The 19,454-nt window shown below is 40.8% G+C and overlaps 1 protein-coding gene across 1 annotated transcript; it reads right to left on the reverse strand.

The window, feature by feature from the left end:
* Window positions 1-631: 631 nt before the first annotated feature.
* Window positions 632-16,249, reverse strand: CTSO (cathepsin O). The gene is made up of 8 exons (XM_038399992.2): window positions 15,876-16,249; window positions 13,110-13,218; window positions 11,081-11,214; window positions 7,805-7,972; window positions 6,696-6,817; window positions 3,798-3,961; window positions 3,179-3,271; window positions 632-947 (listed from the first exon to the last, which is right to left on the reverse strand). The coding sequence occupies exons 1-8, from the start codon at window positions 16,050-16,052 to the stop codon at window positions 913-915; spliced, it is 1,002 nt and encodes a 333-aa protein (XP_038255920.1). The 5' UTR covers window positions 16,053-16,249; the 3' UTR covers window positions 632-912.
* Window positions 16,250-19,454: the final 3,205 nt, after the last annotated feature.

The raw sequence follows: 19,454 nt of genomic DNA on the forward strand, positions 1-19,454 counted from the left end.
TTCCATCACTATGTGGTATGCTCTTTTTCCTTCCCCCTGCTTCTTTTAGCCTTCATAATACAAGTGAGCTGTTAGGAGAGATTATAATGTGGTTGCAAGCTGCTTGTTTAGGTATATAATGCCTAAGTGGCCCATAAGAGGAGAGGCAGAGAAAGCAGAAGAAAGAGAGAAAGTCCATGCTAGTGCAAACAGCACCTGCTGTCAAACAAAGTTACAAAAAAAGCCAATTCAGGCACTTCAAAAAGTACAGGAGTGATAAAGAATTGTCATTTCACACAAGGTTTTTGAAAATAAAAGACGAGGAAATGGAAAGACACATTATGTTTCTCCTCATATTAAAGTGCCTTCAGACTGCGCCCTGTCATACCGCTAGATTTCTGGATTGAAAACCTCCAGCAAACAACATTATCTCCTGTCATTTCTTCCCTTGTTCCATTTCGTTCTGAACCAATTGTGACATTAGTGACATTCTAGGACTCTCTGCCAGGATTTGTCAGTGGGCATTATTTGGGACTGAGAAACTTCCAGTGCTCCATGCCTTCCATCTAGGGTTCCCATTTAAAATACTTCAGTAGGCGTTGCATAAAGCTCAAACTTCCAAACTGACCACCACAGTGTGACTCTTGTTTCATCTTTCTTTCTCAGAACAGAAGGTCAAGTGTATGGTATTCTGCAGAGTTGTCTGTGCAGCCCCAATCAGATTTAGGGGCACAGACTCTGGAAGCTGAAGCATCTTCCCGAATTCTGGATGTGCCATGTCTGTAATGCCCAGCAGACCAACCCCTCATACAAATATCATTTTTTAAAATTTTGAAGTAAAATATCTTTACACTGAGTAAGTGTAAATTTACAGAATCCTAGTATCTGCCAAATGACTGCAAGCAGAGTGCTTTTTTGTTCGGCCAGTCGGTGTCAAACAAACACAGATGAAACTGTGTCTGCTATACCTAGAAGAAGTAAAACACAAACTAGATGTTGAATAAGTATTAAGAATGCATTTATTTCAAACTAAACTTGCTGTCCCAAATAACCAACTGAAACGTAACCCCCCAAAGTCCTACTTCATGAGCCAGGATAGGTGAAATACAAAGTAAAAGGAAACAAAACTAAATTGTTTTCCCTTTTACTCCTTTATATTGTATGAAAACAGCTACAGATCTCACCTCCCCAAACAAAATAAAAGAGTTCGCCTTTATCTTCACATTAGAGATCTTCAGTTCTTTTCTTGGGGAATTTAATGCAACTCTGGTGAATTTACAATGTGTTAGCACAACTGGATGTTGAAATGTGAGCTGTAGTTTTCCTAGTCTAAGACTCAAAATCCTTTCCCTTTTCCCCTAAGGACTGGAAAAACTGCTGGTAAAATTTTACCATTTGGATGTGCTGCCATGTTTTAGGTCCTCCACAGATTACACAAGGCCCATCTAGAGAAATTTGTGGCCCCAGTATAGCATGTTTTCTGGAGCCCCACCCTCCCATTTTACCCCCATTTCATCCCAGTTACAGATGTTTGGGAGGCCCTACTACAATTGTCTCTCCTTTTCTACTCTCTTATTAGTGCTCCTAAATGTCCTCCAGGAAAAAGGTAGTGGACTGATAGGGTGAGTTAAACAGCCCTGTGTAGTGAGTGGTGGGCATGCCACGTTTTCACCACCAAAAGCTCCAGGAAAGAAAGAAAGCTCCAGAAAGAAAGCGACTCAACAATCCTTCCTGAGGATGCCCAGGGTGCAGAAGTCCACACCCCTGCTCACACTCATTTCAACCCTCTTTGAGTAGCTGTACTTCTCCCAAAGGTGCACCAAAGAACAGTCCCTGTATTCTACCTGACTGCAATTGTGACAGGCTCTTGTCCAAAATGACGAGGGTAGGAGATGGAAGGGAAAGTTTCTGCACCAATTGAAGGGCCTGTCACAATCTAGTCCTAAATCAGAAAGAACTGTCTAGTTCAAAAAAGAGAAATTATGAACAGAGAAAAACTGAGATTAATAGATTCATAGAATTTCTACTGCTCCTCTATGTTGAATTTAGGGCACAGGCAATTTGGTTTTGTTTCTTTGCTGAGACAGATGAAGAGACAAATGGGTTAATGTGAGAATTATTGAATTAGTGAGCTTTAATTTTACTGATTGTTCTTTTGGTCCACCTCTACAGTTGGCTCGCTTTAGTAATCAAGACTCAAATCAACAGTGTTATCAGGTAGCTAGTTCATACAATAATAAATGATTATTATCAAATTTAAACAGCTAAATAAGGGCCCAATTTTCCTTCCAAGCGGGACTTGGTCCTACGGCCTGATTCGTGTTGCCCTGATCTTTATGTAATCACATTAGTGCAAAGTGGGGGATGCAAAACGTTATTCAGGCTGATTTGATACTATTTTATACTCACTTTGCACTAGTGTAATTGACTACCCAAGGTACTGAGCAATTGTGAATCAGGCCCTGTATGTGTAAAATATGGTAGGTAAGTCCAAAAAACTGACACACCTAACCTGAGACAGATTAACAAACCCACCATTGCATTAATTGCTGTTAGGATTCCTGTACAAAAGGTAGTCAGACTAACTACTAGTCCAATTATTGTAATCAGATGTGAGACCCTCATTTGGGAACAAGGGTCTGATCTCGTAAGCTGCTGACTAGACTTCATCCCCTCACAGAATCAGACCCTAAAAAAAGTTCAAAATAGAAATGGCAGATGGTCTTTGTGAGGAGACTTGGTGACGGGTAATTTAGGGACTATTGAAGGAAAACCTGCAGACAAGAACCCTGAAATCCTTGCAGAATCACCGGGCTGCGTACAGGTATAAGTGTTCATGGTTGCAGATTTGCTTGCAGGACTGAATCCTTGCATAATAAGGTTCTCCATGTCCATGTAATTTAACTAAACTAACATGTACTTTAACTTGTTATGCCTTAGAGCTTTAAATTTCCAAAGAGCTTTATAAATATTAACTAATCATTTAAATGTATGAAGTAGCGCCACTAGCAAAGATTGTTTTATTTATGTGTTGTTTTTCACCTGCACTCATCTCGTCCTCTTTTTATAAATAAAGTGATTTTGTGATTTTACAATCTGAACTTCTAGCTGAAGTGTTTTCCAGGTCCTTTCACATATATGGAAAAATATAGCCCAGCATGTGCCTTTACAGTTCAAATCAACCATTTGTTTGACTTACCACAGACATTACTACCTATTTTAATATGGGCATAACCATCTATTCCCCATGTGTGTCCCCATGAGTTGCGTACAATCCAGTAAGGGATGCTACCTGTAAAAGGAGAGACGTTTTCATAAATAATTACAGAAAATAGCAAATTTGGCAAACCTGATAAGTTAGACAATGCATTAAGAGTTTTATCAGTCATTATAATGTTTCAGTTCATGCTGACTTGATGTAATGGTAGCGGAATCTACTATTAACAGTATAGCCAACAAGCAGATGTCATACTGCTGCTGGTATAGCATAACCTCATTCTTGTGAAACTAATATTGAAACACTATACTTACATCATATACTAGATTGACAGAATTTGTGTTAACCTGTATTCTTATTGCTATGTTGTCAAGGGGACTCTGCAAGAGTGCACGGGGGGCGGGGGTGTCTGTCTGCATGGATCACATTGCAAGTCCAGAGCTTATATGGGCACAATATTTAACTATTTTTGTTTTAAGATATATAGCTTAAATATACTAATTTCTAACCACCTTTTTTTTAAATAAAAGATAAAATTATTCAGTGAAGCAGAATAAATATAAAAGCCACAGTTTTGTGACTCTAACTAATGAAATGTTACCTGTTCTATCAAAACCAGTGATGAGAACAGCATGATTTGCTTTTCCACTGGAGCAGTGATACTGTATGATCCCACCCAGATAATCCTGCCAGCTAACTGCATCTACTGTCACTGCCAAAGGTCCACAGTTAACAAGCTTCTTTATCATTTCATCTTCCTGGTCACTACGAAAAAGAGAAGAGTCATAATCTAAAACTGTTAGTCTTTAATGTGTCAAAGCAATCTCCATGTCACTCAGCTGATTCTGTCCAATTTAATATTCAAATAACCAAGCTGTTTCCTGTCAAAGTTAAACATCACAGGTTTATATGTCAAAATGAAAACAGGGTAAGGTAGGTGATACAAAGCAAAGAATTTGCCTGTATTAAAGAAATGATAATTAAGTCGATTTTGGGTACAACTGCAGGGGAACCTTAGGTACTATGTAACTGTGACTCTCCTCTTCCTCACTTAGAATGGCTTTTGACAACCCATAAAATATGTTAACACACTACAAAGAAAACTTTAATGAGTCTTTAACATGTTTTTTGAAGCTCAAAGTTACTGCACCACAACTAAAGTGGGGCAAACCCAAGGAAGGGCAGCTCTATGGGGGTTTTTTGGGGGGGGGGAGGTTGGAAGGAAGGTCAGAAACTGCTGCAAAGAAGATGCTTTGCAGCAGTGACTCTCACACACACATACACACACACACCCCCGCCACCCGGAATGTACATAAAGGTATGAAACCTGGGTGGGGACAGTCTCTTTGCTCCACGCGGCAAGGAAGCCAGCACCCACCCTCCCTCCCATAGTGGAGGCGAATGGCAGGCTGGGCTGGACTGGCTCTGGGCTTTATGCTAGTCGCCCCTTTTAAAGGGGGGCTTGGAAGGAATTTTTCCTCACACCACTACAATTGGCTTTGGCAGAGTGTAGTTTTTTCACCTTCCCCACAGCGAGTGTGAGGATGGACCTTTTCTGGTGAGAAGAAAAGGTGGTAGGCCATATGTCGCAACTTATTGTGTAAGGTTGGGCAGCTGTTCAGTGCAGGTACTCCATAGGCAGGGCAGCCAGTGACCAGATAAATAGCCTGGTAAAGGACTTAAAAGGAGGTACTGGATAATAGAACAGAATGTGGGAGGGGGTTGGGGACTCTTATGACTGGTACGGCTAGGAGCCAACCCCCCTCCCCATTCTCATAGCCCTCCTTAACCCTCTTACGAGGGTGGTGGATGGTAAGGTCCAAGACATAGGTTGGCTGGGGGACCTGGACGGAAACAAATGGGGGCTGGTGGAAGCCCCGGAGAATTGATTTGAATAAGCATGGATTTGCCTGCATTGTACACTTTATCTTCTGGGTAGTCCCAGACATCTATATAATAATGTTGCAACCTGATTAAAACCCACAACAAGTCTCCTATCCTTCTTGCGGTATACCCAGACAACAGCTTTTCCCCCAAGGTGTAGGCTTTGGACAATTGGTAACCAAAGCTATATTACAATATGTATTAAATATTACATTTTAGCTAACAAAACTGCAATTCTAATGAAATATAACAATGTTTTAGTGAAAAAAGGTATGCTGCACAACGAATGTATTGGGTAACATCACTAGTCAATCATTAATAGGAATTTCTAAATTAGTTTGTCCACTTACACTTTTCTGTAGTTATTTTAAATGTATTGCTCTCAGAACAAAAGCAGTTAAATGAAGCGATTAAGTCCCTCTCACAATTCTTTTTTACTGGAGTTATGCAATGGCCCTCAAATATCCTCAGCCACTCTAAGTATGATTAGTTTGGTTATTACCAAAATTATTCAACAATAAAGCTACAGAATTACTTATTTGTAGCTTTCAGAGTGGTAGCCATGTTAGTCTGTATCACCAAAAGCAACGAGGGCCTTATGGCACCTTAGAGACTAACAAATTTATTTGAGCACGAAAGCTTATGCCCCTATAAATTTGTTAGTCTCTAAGGTGCCACAAGGACTCCTTGTTTTTTTATTTTTACCTGTTTGTGTCTGATTGTCATCATCCTGTTACTGGAATGATTTTTAATATAGTGTTTCTGAAAGCAAATTGTATTCTACTGACATACTGAAAAAAAGACTGAAAAAAAATTAAAAAGTAAACCTAGTACAAAATTAAAAAGAAAACAAATTGTCTTTACCAATTTCAGTCAATAGCAGTGTTTGCTCAAGTCACAAACTGGAAAGTGAGGGATGTTTGCAGTGGAAAGGAATGCAAATATATATGGACTGAAGTAATCAAATACTTGCTGATTTTTTTTTTCCGTGAAGTTTGATGACAGTACTAGGATCAACATGCATCCGACGAAGTGGGTATTCACCCATGAAAGCTTATGCTCCAATATGCCTGTTTGTCTATAAGGTGCCACAGGACATTCTGCCGATTTTACAGATCCAGACTAACACGGTTACCCCTCTGATACTTAGCACTAGGATCTGTTCTTCATGAGGCATAGGTGACTTAACATTCAAAAAGTATACGCATAAAACTGAAACCAAAGAGAAAGTGCACTTTGACTTTTTAGGAGCTGAAAATTATTTTTACTCTGATCCAGACCTGAAAAGAGCTCTGTGTAACTCAAAACCTTGTCTCTCTCACCAACAGAAGTTGGTCCAGTAACACATATTACCTCACCCACCTTGTCTCTCTAATATCCTGGAACCGACATGGCTACAACAACTGCATTTTAAAGAATCTGGACCACAAATGCCCAAATGAATATGATTTTATATACGGCAGCAAGATTAACATATACCTGCATGACTGACTAATGCCATAAGTAAAAATAACCTTTGGTTTCCCAATGCAGTGAAGGCTCTGGCTTCACTATGTTCATAGCCCATGGTCACAGGGAAAAGGTACAGCAAATAAAAAGAATCAATAGTGGTTACCTGAAGTCATACGCAGCATAATTTGTGATTGAAACTCCAAAATCAGAGGGCTGGAAATAATGGCACAGTCCAGTTTGAGCTTTAAAAGTGTATTCAGAATCTTTCACCAATTTTACTTGTGTCTGCAAGAAGATATATTAATGAATGCTTGATGCTAAAGAGGGTATAAAAGCTGGTCTCTTGAGTAATCTCCTGGCATTGCAGAATTCCAAGTGGTGTGGAGCCTGTGTATTCATGCACATTAACCCCCTACCGAAGTTTTAAGAACCACTGACACCTCATGAGGACGTCTGTAAAATATTGTATTCTCAAACAATTCATCTTATATGGCCAAAAGCTCAAGCCAGCATCTGAACAGCTGGGGCTGGGCTGGGAGGGGAGAACTCAGGGAGGAATCCTTCTTCTCCAGCCACAATGCAGCTGTGAACCTTCTACACAGGCTACTTCCACCTACTGGCTAATGAAACACCGTCTGTATGCCTTGTATGCCTTTGGTGGAGGGAAGAGGACCTATGCAGCAATGTCTCTTTCAGCTTCCTGAGCTGCCATGCAAGGAGCCCATGGAGAATGGGGATGTGCACCCCATATAACAAAAAATTAAATTTGCCATCTGGAGCTGTTACTATCCTGACTCACATCCACCTTATTCCTCAGGATGGGAGAGCTCTTTAAATAGAATAGTTAGGCATGTAAATCCATATTATGACAGTTAAATAAATGGCTTATTTTACAGTGGCACAGAGTGCCTGCCCCTTCTGTTTGTCTGAATGGGAGCTTAGGTTCTTAACACCACTTAAAATCATGCCCTAAAATTCATGGTGAATTGAAATTAAGATGCTGCTGAATTCCAGATGCTGTTTTGCTCATAGTGGATCCCTGAGGGCTGATCTGTTGCATTCATAAGCAATGAATTTAAATCTTCCAATTTATACACAGTTCAAACTTCGGGTACTCTGGATTCCATGTGGAACTAACTAGGTCCCAATAATTTAGACATGCTGTAATCCATGCACATTTTGCGCTACCTGCTATTTTTATTTGTTTTTTATAAAATACATTAGTATGGAAGTCTCTAAGGAACAGTTTAAGATTTATGAAAAGACTCAGACCTGATTCAGCCAGCTGAGAGCACCAACAGTAGAGCCACCATGGCAGCCGTAATTGTTGTACGAACAGTCAATGACCTGTTGTACACTGAGTTCTTCCAGATTATTCCCTTTGATTGCATAGGCAGATTCTATTCCACCCACAATGCTGAATGCCCAGCAGCCTCCACACTGGGGGGGGAAAAATCCAATATTTGTCATTGAACAGTTTTCTGCCTATAACTGCTAAACAAAACAAAAAAAAGAAAAGGAAGTAGTTTAAATAGAGTATGTTTCTTCTTATTGTTTTAATTATTTCAGCATCAGCCAAAAATCACAGTAAACAGTGTCTTCTTGTATCCAATATCACGTTTTAAAATTAATTTAGCCTTTTTACTATTTCTTACAGAACAGTGAATTTTCTTCTGTACTCCTCCATGATTTAGCATTCCTAATATCCTATTCTAAGAACTCTTTCTATACTCCTCTCCAATTTATCCTTGCTAACACTAAAACGATCTCTTCAGTATACAGACCATAACCACTCTCTGTCCTGTGAATAATATTCTCCTAATCTGGGTTTTGACACTTGTTACTCTGGAACTTTTTTTTTTTTAACCAAATAATTTTGTTTTGTTTAGAACGAGATGGATTTTTTTAAAATTAACATGATGTAATTAATAAAGATATATCTAGTCTATTTTCAACAGTTATGTTTAAATAATGCTTGCTACAGAAAGTTGCTATGTCTAATTTATATTTTGAAAAGCAACAATTAGGTGAAAGAATGAAAGGACAACACAAAGGATGAGGCACAAGGCATAAATGATTGGAGGAGCATGATTTAGGATATGCCTGCATCACAATAAAACACCCATTGCTGGTCCAGATCAGCTGACTTAGGCTCACGGGGCTTGGGGGCTCTAAAATTGCAGAGTAGACGTCCAGGCTTGGACCCAGGCTTCCCCAAACATGGGTTCCCAGAGCCCATACTCCAGCCCAAGCTCAGACATCTATACTGCAGTTTTATAGCTCCGCAGCCCAAGACCCAAGAGCCTGAGTCAGCTGACCTGGGTAGCTAAGGGTGTTTTATTGCAGTGCAGACATACCCAGAGGGTCTATTTTACTATGAAGAGTCAAAAGAGAGAATAATACTAGGCCAGGTTCTCAGCTTTATACAAGTTACAGTTAATGCAGCAGTGAACGAGGGGCATCAGAGAGTGAATAATGACTCCCTGATTCTCCTCCTGGTCTTCGGTGCAGGTTAGAGTAGCCTAGTGGCTACTGCAACTAGGTGGAGATAGCTGGAACCAACTTTGCTCTAGCCACCTTTCTGCCCTGGCACTGATATGTCTCTGCCTGCTCCCAACAGACTACCTGTAGGGTTTGTGGAAAGGGAGGCACTGGAATTGAATTCTACATCCATTGGAGTCTTCCCACACTGAGGGAATTCCTAGCAGAAGGTCTGTTAGCTATAGTTAACTAGTTAACATAGCAGTATCTTCTCCCTTTTGAGCCACTAATAGAAACAAATAACAAGGCTGGGTAGTAAATTTGTCTCATTCTGTTTAGAAAAATACAAAGGCTTGAGCATTTAAGTCTGGGGGTGTAAATAGTTTTAGTCAATCAGACTGGAGATTTAAAAACCATAGATGTATCAAGTATATACTATTATATAACTCTATAGCTTGTAGACATTTTAACTGACCTCTACACAGGTAAAAGTACTCAATTATAATGTATATGGGAATAATTCCTTTCCTTATATTGGTGTAATTTAAAAATCAGTACACAAGCAAACCATATATTATATAAGGTATTTTTGTTCTGATCATACATTAAAAAGTAATGTTTGTTGCCTATAATCAAAGGAGTTTAGAAGTCCTTTATATAATCCAAGAAACTTCATTATGCTGTAAAATCTAGCTAATTAGAGCTTTGTCTTTTCAATCATAGAATATCCGGGTTGGAAGGGACCTCAGGAGATCATCTAGTCCAACGCCCTGCTCAAAGCAGGACCTTTTACATACCCTTTTCAATACTTTTATATCAATTGGATTTCTTCTTTTTAATGAATTTAGACATTTATTGGATCTATGCTGTTATTTTTTTTCAGACAAGCCCTCCCATGCACTTGTGAAAACAAACTGTTTAAATCTCAAGAGGCTTTCCTGTTGCATGTCAGCACTGCATTCAAAGAACTGCTCTTGAGTCAGTAACACATAAAGTGTATAGTAGAACTGATCTCAAAATCAGAATTTCCATCCCAATTTGGGACAAAAGTCAAAATATCGACATTTTTCAGAGAACAGAAAGTTCTGAAAAATTTGGATTCAGAAGCATTTAAGTGTTTTGTTTTGATACTTTTTATTGAAACAAAATATTCCAACACTCCCAAATCAAAACATTTAATTTCAGTTTTTCACAGCAAATCAAAACATTTCATTTTAACTGAGTTCATCACTGAGCTGTGTACCTCTGAGCTACAGGAGCACGTCAGGGTTAGGGTACCTCATGAACCAATTGCTCTTTGTGGGATGGACTCCCTGGTCATGTTTTGATTTAGTATGACCAACTTGAAATAAAATATTTTGTTTAGATTTTCTCAAAGGAAAATAAAAAAATGTTGGCAACATTAACATTTTCTCCACAGAAAATTTTGGTTTTGCAGAAGCCACATTTTTCTATCGAAAAACCATTAGACAAAAAATTTCCAATTAGCTCTAGTATATAGATACTAGGTAGTCACATCATTTAATTAAGGCAGCTCCAAATAATTTATTGCCATTGTTTTGGGAAATGATCCCTGTCATTTGTATATCTGTATATCCCCTTCTGATCGCTATGATCATAATGCCCTTTTAAAATTACATTTTAAGCTTAATAGTGCCTTTCATCTAGAAGGATCCTAAAATAGAGTACATAAAAATTATAACACCCACCATTGAAATGCAGCCATCTCTGAGGACGAATAAACTGATTTTTTTTCGCAGAGCACACAACATTAGTGTACAGCAAATAAACAGACACTACATGTGAGTTTTAGGTAGGCAAAATATAATCTCTATAATTTGAATTTGAACGGGACCCTTAGATTAAGCCTCCCTCCAGTCAATGCCACTCTACAAATTAATCAGACGATGTATGCTGAAATGCATCATATGTCATGTAGAACTCCTTTTCAGGCCTGAGCATGCCACCAGGAGCAGTCCAGTTAGGAGAAATTTATTAATCCTAGTCCATAATCTGTGTAACAATAAAATACTGAATGTTAGGAAGAAAAGAAAATCCAGAGCTTACTGTTTGCTGATTTCTCACTTGGGTGACAACATTCTTGTCCCTCCAGTCAAACTTTGTTGGTAACAGTGTTTCCTTTCTCTTCAGCACTTCTGTGTATCTGGGAACTCTGTAAGGTGTGCTTCTTAAATAAATAGCTAAACACAGACATACCCAAACTATTACATCTTAAAAATTGTTTGTAACATTACAGAAAGAACACTAGAAAGTTATTAAAATCTGTTTGTGAGCTTTAGTTCTGAGTACCAGACAGCATTTTAAATTCTTTTCAAATATATAAAGATAAAATTCAAGTAATCCAAAACAATTACTATATTCTAGATCTATTTTAAAATAATCTGTAATCCTAGAAAAAGGGATACCTTTGGAAATTGAGTGTGGGCCTATCTATTAGGGGGTTCTATTAGAGCTGGTCAAAAAAATTGGACAAAAATTGATTTTTGGAAAACAACCTGAATTTTTTCACTTTTAAATTTTCACAAAATTTCATTTTGGTGGAAAAAAATCCCATGCATTCTTAATTTTTCCCTTCGCTCCCCCCCCCACCTACTGGAAAAAGGAGGGAGGGAATAAAAACAATTAATAAGCACTGAAAAACAAATGCCTGTCAAATGAAAAATTTCGTTAAAATGTTCATTGCAATTGAAACCTCATTTTTCAGCAAAAATATTTTTGATCTGTTCTAGATCTTACAAGCCTGTGCCAGTGTCTATTTCACTCATCATTTCAGTCTAGGCCATTGTTTTTCCTTCCAAAAGGCTGATGGATTGAAAAAACAGCCCACGAATTTCAATAGATAAACCCACCAATATTTTGGCCACTACAGATATCTAATTGCAAACAAGTACAGCTGTGGCAGGCAAAGTTTTTTCCAGTTTAGATGATGCACAGTTTTCAGTTCCATAAAGTGATGAAGAATAGCTTCATAGGGGAAGGATTTAACCCCAAAAGTGTATAACATATACATTTATGAATGCAATAGGCAATAGCCACTTAAGCCACACATTTATCCAGGCCTAGTGGACTGGGACTCAGGAGATGTGGGTTCTATTCCCAACTGCGCCACTGGCCTGCTGGGTGACATTTGACAAATCACCTTGCTGCTCTGTGCCTCAGTTTCCCCATCTGAAAAATGGGAATAATGACAGCTGATGATTAAAAGTACTGCAGAAGAGCTAGGCCTTATTACTGTGCTATAAATAGATAACAGTCAAGAAAGTTTAAGATTTAGGGCAAAAGAAGACTGATTTTTTAAAAAGTCATGGGCGTTAATTTTACTTTTTTGTATAAGATTTTGTAAAATTGTTTCTTTGTATGTCTGTACATAAAACCATACTCTATGACCCTCCACTTGAAGTACAGTTTTATTTGTTTGGTGCTGCTTGACAGAGGTTTGGTGGGTTGGCAATGGACCTTTCATCCAAACCTCTTTCACAGATTGGCAATTCCACTGTGTCACCAGTGTGGTCTGATCCAAAGCCCATTGACGTCAGTGGTAGTTTTTCCCTTTACTTCAGTGAGCTTTGGATCAGGCACTGAATTGGAAAGTCAGTCCTACAAAGCCTAAAAATGATTTAACACAGCTAGACCGGCATATATAGCAAACGTGTGTTTCCTTAAGGACCATCACAATGCAGAAGTATTTTCAGTCAATCTTTGAGAACACCTAGATGTTTTCTCACTCAGCATAAAATCAGTTCAGCACCACTTCTTTTAATACTTCGTGTGTAACAGATCAGCCTTTCAACTTGATGGCTGTAGCTAAAGGACCTTCTTAACACCAACAGAAAGAAACAGACAACAGTCTGGTTTCTGAATCAAGTTCAAGTTCTGTGGCAATCCAACCTTGTGAACCCAAGCGAGCATTGCTGTAGCATTTAGAAATACTTACAGAGACTTTAGTCAGTACTAAATATAGTTAACTGTTTGTTAATTTGATACAATTTGTTAATATGACACAAGAAGTGGGGAGGGCAAGAATGACAGAGCAAAACAATAAAAATATGAGATTAGCAGTGTGTTAGTTCTTTACCTTTAAAATCTTCAGGAAACAAGTGAGAAAACTGATTTATTCCATAAAAAGCAGTCATGTTGTCATCTGATGATAAAGAATTCAGACTCCTAATTCTTTTAATACTTTCCTAGAAAAGAAAATTACAAATTCCTGAAATTTCTATTCATTTAAGAAATGTAACCATCTTTGCAGGGCTTGTAGCATTTACCTAACATCTACATGTCTGAGTACTAAGCATATTAACCAAGGTGAAAACCACTAGTGCTTGCAGAATTTAGGGACAAAAACTATGTGTCTTCTTTATTATGTTGTATTTAGTTGTAACATTCTCTATCAACTTTCTGTGTTTTAAACTGTCTCTTACTTTTGTTGCAGCTTCTTTCCATTCTTGGCTTCACTTTACTTTTTCTTTCCTCTATAGAGCACAGTATATCTTTTCCTCTACTGTCTTTGGTGTCTCATTTCTTCTTTTCCTTCTCTCTACCTGAAACCCTTACATCTTTTTTTCTTTTCTCTACATCACATACCACTTTCTCTTTTATTCTCTCCTCCCATATATATTTTCCTCTTCTTCCACTACCCCTTCCCTATCTCTAAGTATAGGTTCACAAATAAATATTTAGAATACTTTGCAAACTTTATTTTGGGTCAAGCAAATATGGCCATTTTGAAAAACAGAAGATGTCAGTTATCTGGTACTGGGGTTGCTGATGTTCTTTGTTTTGTTTGTTTATGTTTAGTGGTTGTATGCCTTTGTTTGGAGTTCAGATATTATACTCTATACATGATTTGGCTCAATTTATTCAGCTATGGGCTATTGGAAATGTATTTTCCAATATTATGATGGGCAATTGTTTTTGAAGTTGTAATTTTTTTCTTGTTTCTAACACATTTTATGTACTGATTGTATCTCTCTCTCTCTCACACACACACACTCTCTCTCTCTCTCCCTCTCCTAAGAGGTTTCAGAGTAGCAGCTGTGTCAGTCTGTATCTGCAAAAAGCAAAGGAGTACTTGTGGCACCTTAGAGACTAACAAATTTATTTGAGCATAAGCTTTTGTGAGCTACAGCTCACTTCATTGGATACATGCTTCTTCTAACTTATTCCATCAATTCCTCATCTCTCCCCTCCCCACTCCCACTTACACATCCAACCACCAAAAACGCCACCACCATCATCTTACAGAGAACTGGGCAAACTCAGGGTTTTTTGTTATATCAAGGCTGACACCTTATGGGGAAAATGAAAAGTACAGATAGTAGTTTGGGGAAATCTTTCCTCCAAACAGAGCCAGGGTTTTGTGGCCCAGGAAATCCATTGCTATGCCTCTACTCTTATTTTGAAGGAAGATTTCAGTTTTCATTTTCTTTAAAATGTCAATGCAAACTTTAGTACACAGTGGTGAATGAGGCCCAAAGTGTTTTCAATCCTCTGACTAAATATCCTTTTCTTCCTGAATTGATTCATTTGTAATCACTTGTCACTTGCAATGTTACAGTTCCACTTATTCTCAGTCATCCATAAAATTCCTGCGGGAAAAACAAGGTAGACAAGACAAGATAGGTCTGATTCTCCACTATGTTTTCCCTGGTTTATATCCCTGCAAAGAATGTGTAAGCTATAACCATTCTGATTTGCTGATATTTCATACCCACTTAACACGTTTGTAAATCATTACACAAGGTGCAAGATAGTGGAGAATAAGGCATATATTTAATGTGAAAAGCCAGGCCTCAATTTAAAACAAATCTTAATTCTTTCTTTAATACATCTAAAATCAAAACCCCACAATTCCCTCCTTTTCCGTATTACCTTTAAAAGATGTGTGAGGCACACATGACTTGTCCCCATTTCACCACATAATCCCCCCACCACAGCACTGACTGAATTTTACATACACTTCTTCCTGTCAGCTATAGAATCAAGAATGGCCATATATTCACGATGGCGAATGGGGGGAGGAGGAAAGGGGAGTCTGGAGCTGACCCTTAACACAAGGGCCTGTAAGGGGGGCTGGGGGGGGGAGGGAAATGTTTTAGCAGCAGTTTATGACCACGCAAAGAGAAAGCTTTGGGAGCTGAGGTGGGGAGAGGACAGTCGCTGGCAGATATGGAGGCTGAGCAGCAGGCAGGAGGGCTGGGTGGCGTGTGTGGAGGCTGAGCAGCCACAAGGCAGGGTGGGTGGCGAGTCTGGAGGCTGAGTGGCTGGCAGGCGAGGGCATGGAGGCCGAGTGGCAGGCCGGGGGGTACTATGGAGGCTGGAGGGCTGGGTGGCAGGAGTGCCTGGCAGGTGCGGAGGCTGAGCGGCAGGCCGGGGAGCAGCAGCTATGGAGAGCTGGTGGGTGGCTGGCAGGCAGGTGTGGAGGGTTGGCGGCCAGCCAGGGGGGTGGGTGACCCGAGTGGAGGCTGGGCCGTCGGCGGGCAGGCGGGAGGGGTGGATCATGGATGGCAGGCGTGGAGGCTGTGCAGGGGGCAGGATTGGTGGTGGGTATGGAGACGAAGGGGGCTGGCCGGCCGGCAGGAAGGGTTGATGGTGAGTATGGGGGCTGAGCTGCCAGCCACGTGGGGGTGGGTGGCACATAGTGGGCCCCCTTCCTGACCCGCTCTGCCACGCAGAGGCAGCGGGTGGGAGGCCCCGGGCAGGGCGGCTGGCTCCGGGGAGGTACGTGGGCAGGGTGCAGGACGGGGAGCTGCCGGCAGAGACGGGGCGGGGCTGCGGCCGGAGAGGCAGGAGCCGACCCAGCCCCCTCCCCCGGGTGAGCGCAGGAGCAGTCGGTACCTACCCGCAGGGCGGCCTCCTCCCGCCCGCCCCAGCGAGCCCGGCTGAGGTTCCGGCAACCGGGCAAGTCCGTGCGGCCGCCGCTGCTCCCCTCTGGCTGGATCCCCGCGGGGCTCGAGGAGGAGCCGGCGCCGCCGCCGGGGAGCAGGCGGCACAAGAGCCAGAGCCCCAGCAGCTTCATGGAGCCCGGGGGTCTAGTTTCCCTTTCACTTTCCGGGCTCCGGCGGCGGCGGCGGCGGCTCCTCCTCCTCCTGTCCCTGCGGCGGCCGGGTGCGCAGCACCGCGCTGGGCGCGCGCCTCGCTGGAGCCACCCCCCCGCGTCCCCTCCTCCCCCGGCTTCAGTCTGACTGATACTTTCAGCAGGTGTCCTGCAGCCGCCCGCTCCCTGCTGAGTCTTTTCATAGATATTCATAGAATATCAGGGTTGGAAGGGACCTCAGGAGGTCATCTAGTCCAACCCCCTGCTCAAAGCAGGACCAATCCCCAATGTTTGCCCTGGATCCCTAAATGGCCCCCTCAAGGACTGAACTCACAACCCTGTGTTTAGCAGGCCAATGCTCAAGCCACTGAGCTATCCCTCCCCCCTGCAGGAAGGGACAACTAACGTCATGCTTCGGGCCTTAATCCAGCCGCTAACTCCTAGGGGTGAGACTGTCCCGTGGGCAGATGATCACACATCTTCCTATTGTGGGGTTTTTACAGCTTTTCCCAAGGCCGTGGTTGGAGACAAGATACTCAGCTAGTTGCTGCACTATGGGGCTGAGCCAGTCTGGCAAGCCCTATGTTCCCAAATAGGCCCTCCTCTTTCCTGACTACTTTAAAATAGCTCTAGGATTTCCAGCACAATTGTGTTTGGCCCTTGTACTTGTCTAAACAGCTTTTTCTGTTTGTTTGGGTTTTTGTTTTGCCCGGTTATCTTGGGTTGTCACTTAATCCTGCAAACAATTATAGGCATGCTTAACATTAAGGACTTCAGTCCCATTAAGTTCAATGAGACTAGTCAGGGGTTTAAAGTTAAGCATGTGGGTATGTGTTTGCAGGAGTGGTGCCTATGACTGTTTACGCTCTGAGTGTGTGTGAAAAGGACATAAATAAATTCGTTAGTCTCTAAGGTGCCACCGGTACTCCTTTTCTTTTTGCGAATACAGACTAACACGGCTGCTACTCTGAAACCTGAAAAGGACAAAAATCCTTTTGTAAATTTCTATCACTTAAGCTCTAGCAAGTGAACGTTTTAGATACCTCAGGTTTTATTTATAAATAAATAATACATTTACATGATTACAGTTATTGCATTGCTTTCCAGCTGGTTTGATTTCTTAAACATTTCTGCTTCTTCCCTCATGTATTTGTTAAAGCATAATAAAAATGTGGAAAGGCATTCTCTTTCACTGGCCAAAATACAACTAGCCAATCTTGTGATCCTGTGGATAGGAAGTAGGGTTGTTATACTGACTCTGAAGGTAAATGGTCTGAACCATGAAGCTGATTACCTTGCTTGTACACTATAAAATAATTATAAACTTTGTGTCATAGTATCTGCTTTTAAAAATCAAGCTACAGGGTTAGTGCTCAAAGAAAAGGAGTACTTGTGGCACCTTAGAGACTAACATTTATTTGAGCGTAAGCTTTCGTGAGCTACAGCTCACTTCATCGGATGCATTCAGTGGAAAATACAGTGAGGAGATTTATACACACACACAGAGAATATGAAACAATGGGTTTTACCATACACACTGTAAGGAGAGTGATCACTTAAGATGAGCTAATACCAGCAGGAAGGGGGAGAGGGGAGGAAGAAAACCTTTTGTGGTGATAATCAAGGTGGGCCACTTCCAGCAGTTAACAAGAACATCTGAGGAACAGTGTGGGGGGGGAGAGAGGACCATTTGTTACATTCAGTGCTTCTGCTGACAATATAAACATAAATGGAAAAAAATGCCATCTAAATGCAATGTAAGACCTGTAAATTTCAGTTTTGGACTACTATATAAAAAGTGTCTAACTTACAAGCATTTGTTCAGGCATCAAAAGAAGTTACTTGTCATAGTAGCAAAAATAGCTGCCTTTCCCTCTCCTTTCTGCCCCCAAAAGGTGAGAAAACAAAGGAGAATTAAGGTAACTGAGAAAACTGTCAGAAAAAAATAATGAAAAGGGTCAGTCAATGATACAGGTCATAGTTCTATTACCACTGATTAGAAAGAAGGGTTGGGGAATACTTTGGTGTATTGGATGGGGTAAGAGGTACTGGAAAGGGATGTTATCCTTGTGGGGGCAGAGTTCAGGTTGTGGTTAGTGGACTGTGGTGTACACCATTTGTGGTAGTGGTAAGCTATGTGTCTGTGTGGAAAACAGTGGCTAGTATGCTCATTTATGTCCTTTCAGCGGCCACATTCTTACCCTCCTCAGTGCTAACACTGGTCTGACTTGCCATTTGCCACCTAATGGTTGATGATTTGCTGACTGTGGAACTGTAGAGGGAATTGGTATTGTAGTTGTACTCCTCACTGAAGTGCAGGTATCTGTTTTGCAGGGATAGGCAGATGAAGAGCCTGGTAGCTGCAACTCTGTGGGGAGTTCAGCTACCAGCTGGTCTGTCTTTAGCTAGTGCATTTCCTTTGGCTTACCAGTTCCTATTATTAATCTGATAAGTGTCATCATTACAACGGGATCAACCAAATTAGCCTACCTCCCATAGAGCTACTGTAACAGATTTAAGACTGATGAACAATGCATTATTCTCCTAAACTTTGAGGAAAAGCTTAAAAATCATTTACCCAATTATGCTGTGAAGACCCCAGTTCATGCTGGAACATCATTTGAACTTTGATTTAAGAAATGGACATTTGTTGTTATGTTGAAGGGCTGCTAAGGTAAACATATTTTGAATTTGTTCAAGGTTTCCTTAATCTGATTTAAGATTGTTTGGACTACAAGGATTATTGGAAATGCTAGTCAAGATGCTGTAAATAATTTTGGAATGTGTAGCATAAAACCCAGAACAACCCAAAAGTGGGCAAGGACTTATTTCATCTATGTTTTTACTTTCGTGGGTTGTGTTTTGTGTCTGTCCTTTTTTGCTTGTCTTTATTTTCTGATCCATATTATAAATATCAAGCCTATTGAATGTCAGGCCAGCATGTTTTTCGGGTTTTATCAATGTACAGTCCAAGGTTTGGTTTTTTCTGTTTCTCAGACACTGTCTCTGCGAGTTCCTACCATTGAGAGAGAGAGAAATTTTATCTAGCAGTGTGACTACACCTCCTAATCAGCCTTTCCAATCTGATATTAGTTGATCTAGAGATCCTGGCTACTTGAGGGAAAAAGCCACCACTCCAGCCTGTGTTATGCTATACAAAGCACACGGGATCTTTTATAAGAGAGAAGGCAAATACACCATATTTATTGAAAATACAACAGTTAGCATATGCTTTTCAGCTACACACACATACACATCATGGACACAGTCCTGCCAGTTGATGTTTTTATAGTTACCAGTCTGGATCAATCTAGTGGCCAGCCAGATTGGTCGCAGAGGGGAGCTGGCTTGTCAGTTGCTATCTGATGCTCCTGGAGTAGTGGC

The sequence above is a fragment of the Dermochelys coriacea genome, chromosome 4 (genome assembly GCF_009764565.3).
Source record: "Dermochelys coriacea isolate rDerCor1 chromosome 4, rDerCor1.pri.v4, whole genome shotgun sequence".
Classification (NCBI taxonomy): Eukaryota; Metazoa; Chordata; order Testudines; family Dermochelyidae; genus Dermochelys; species Dermochelys coriacea.

Excerpts from the sequence above, each read along its gene's own strand:
- CTSO (XM_038399992.2), bottom strand. The coding sequence starts at position 16,052 with ATGAAGCTGCTGGGGCTCTGGCTCTTGTGCCGCCTGCTCCCCGGCGGC. Across the intron at positions 6,818-7,804 it reads CTCTCAGCTGGCTGAATCAG|ACACAAGTAAAATTGGTGAA; the intron begins GTCTGAGTCTTT and ends ATCTTCTTGCAG. Across the intron at positions 948-3,178 it reads AATAGGTAGTAATGTCTGTG|GTATAGCAGACACAGTTTCA; the intron begins GTAAGTCAAACA and ends TACTTCTTCTAG.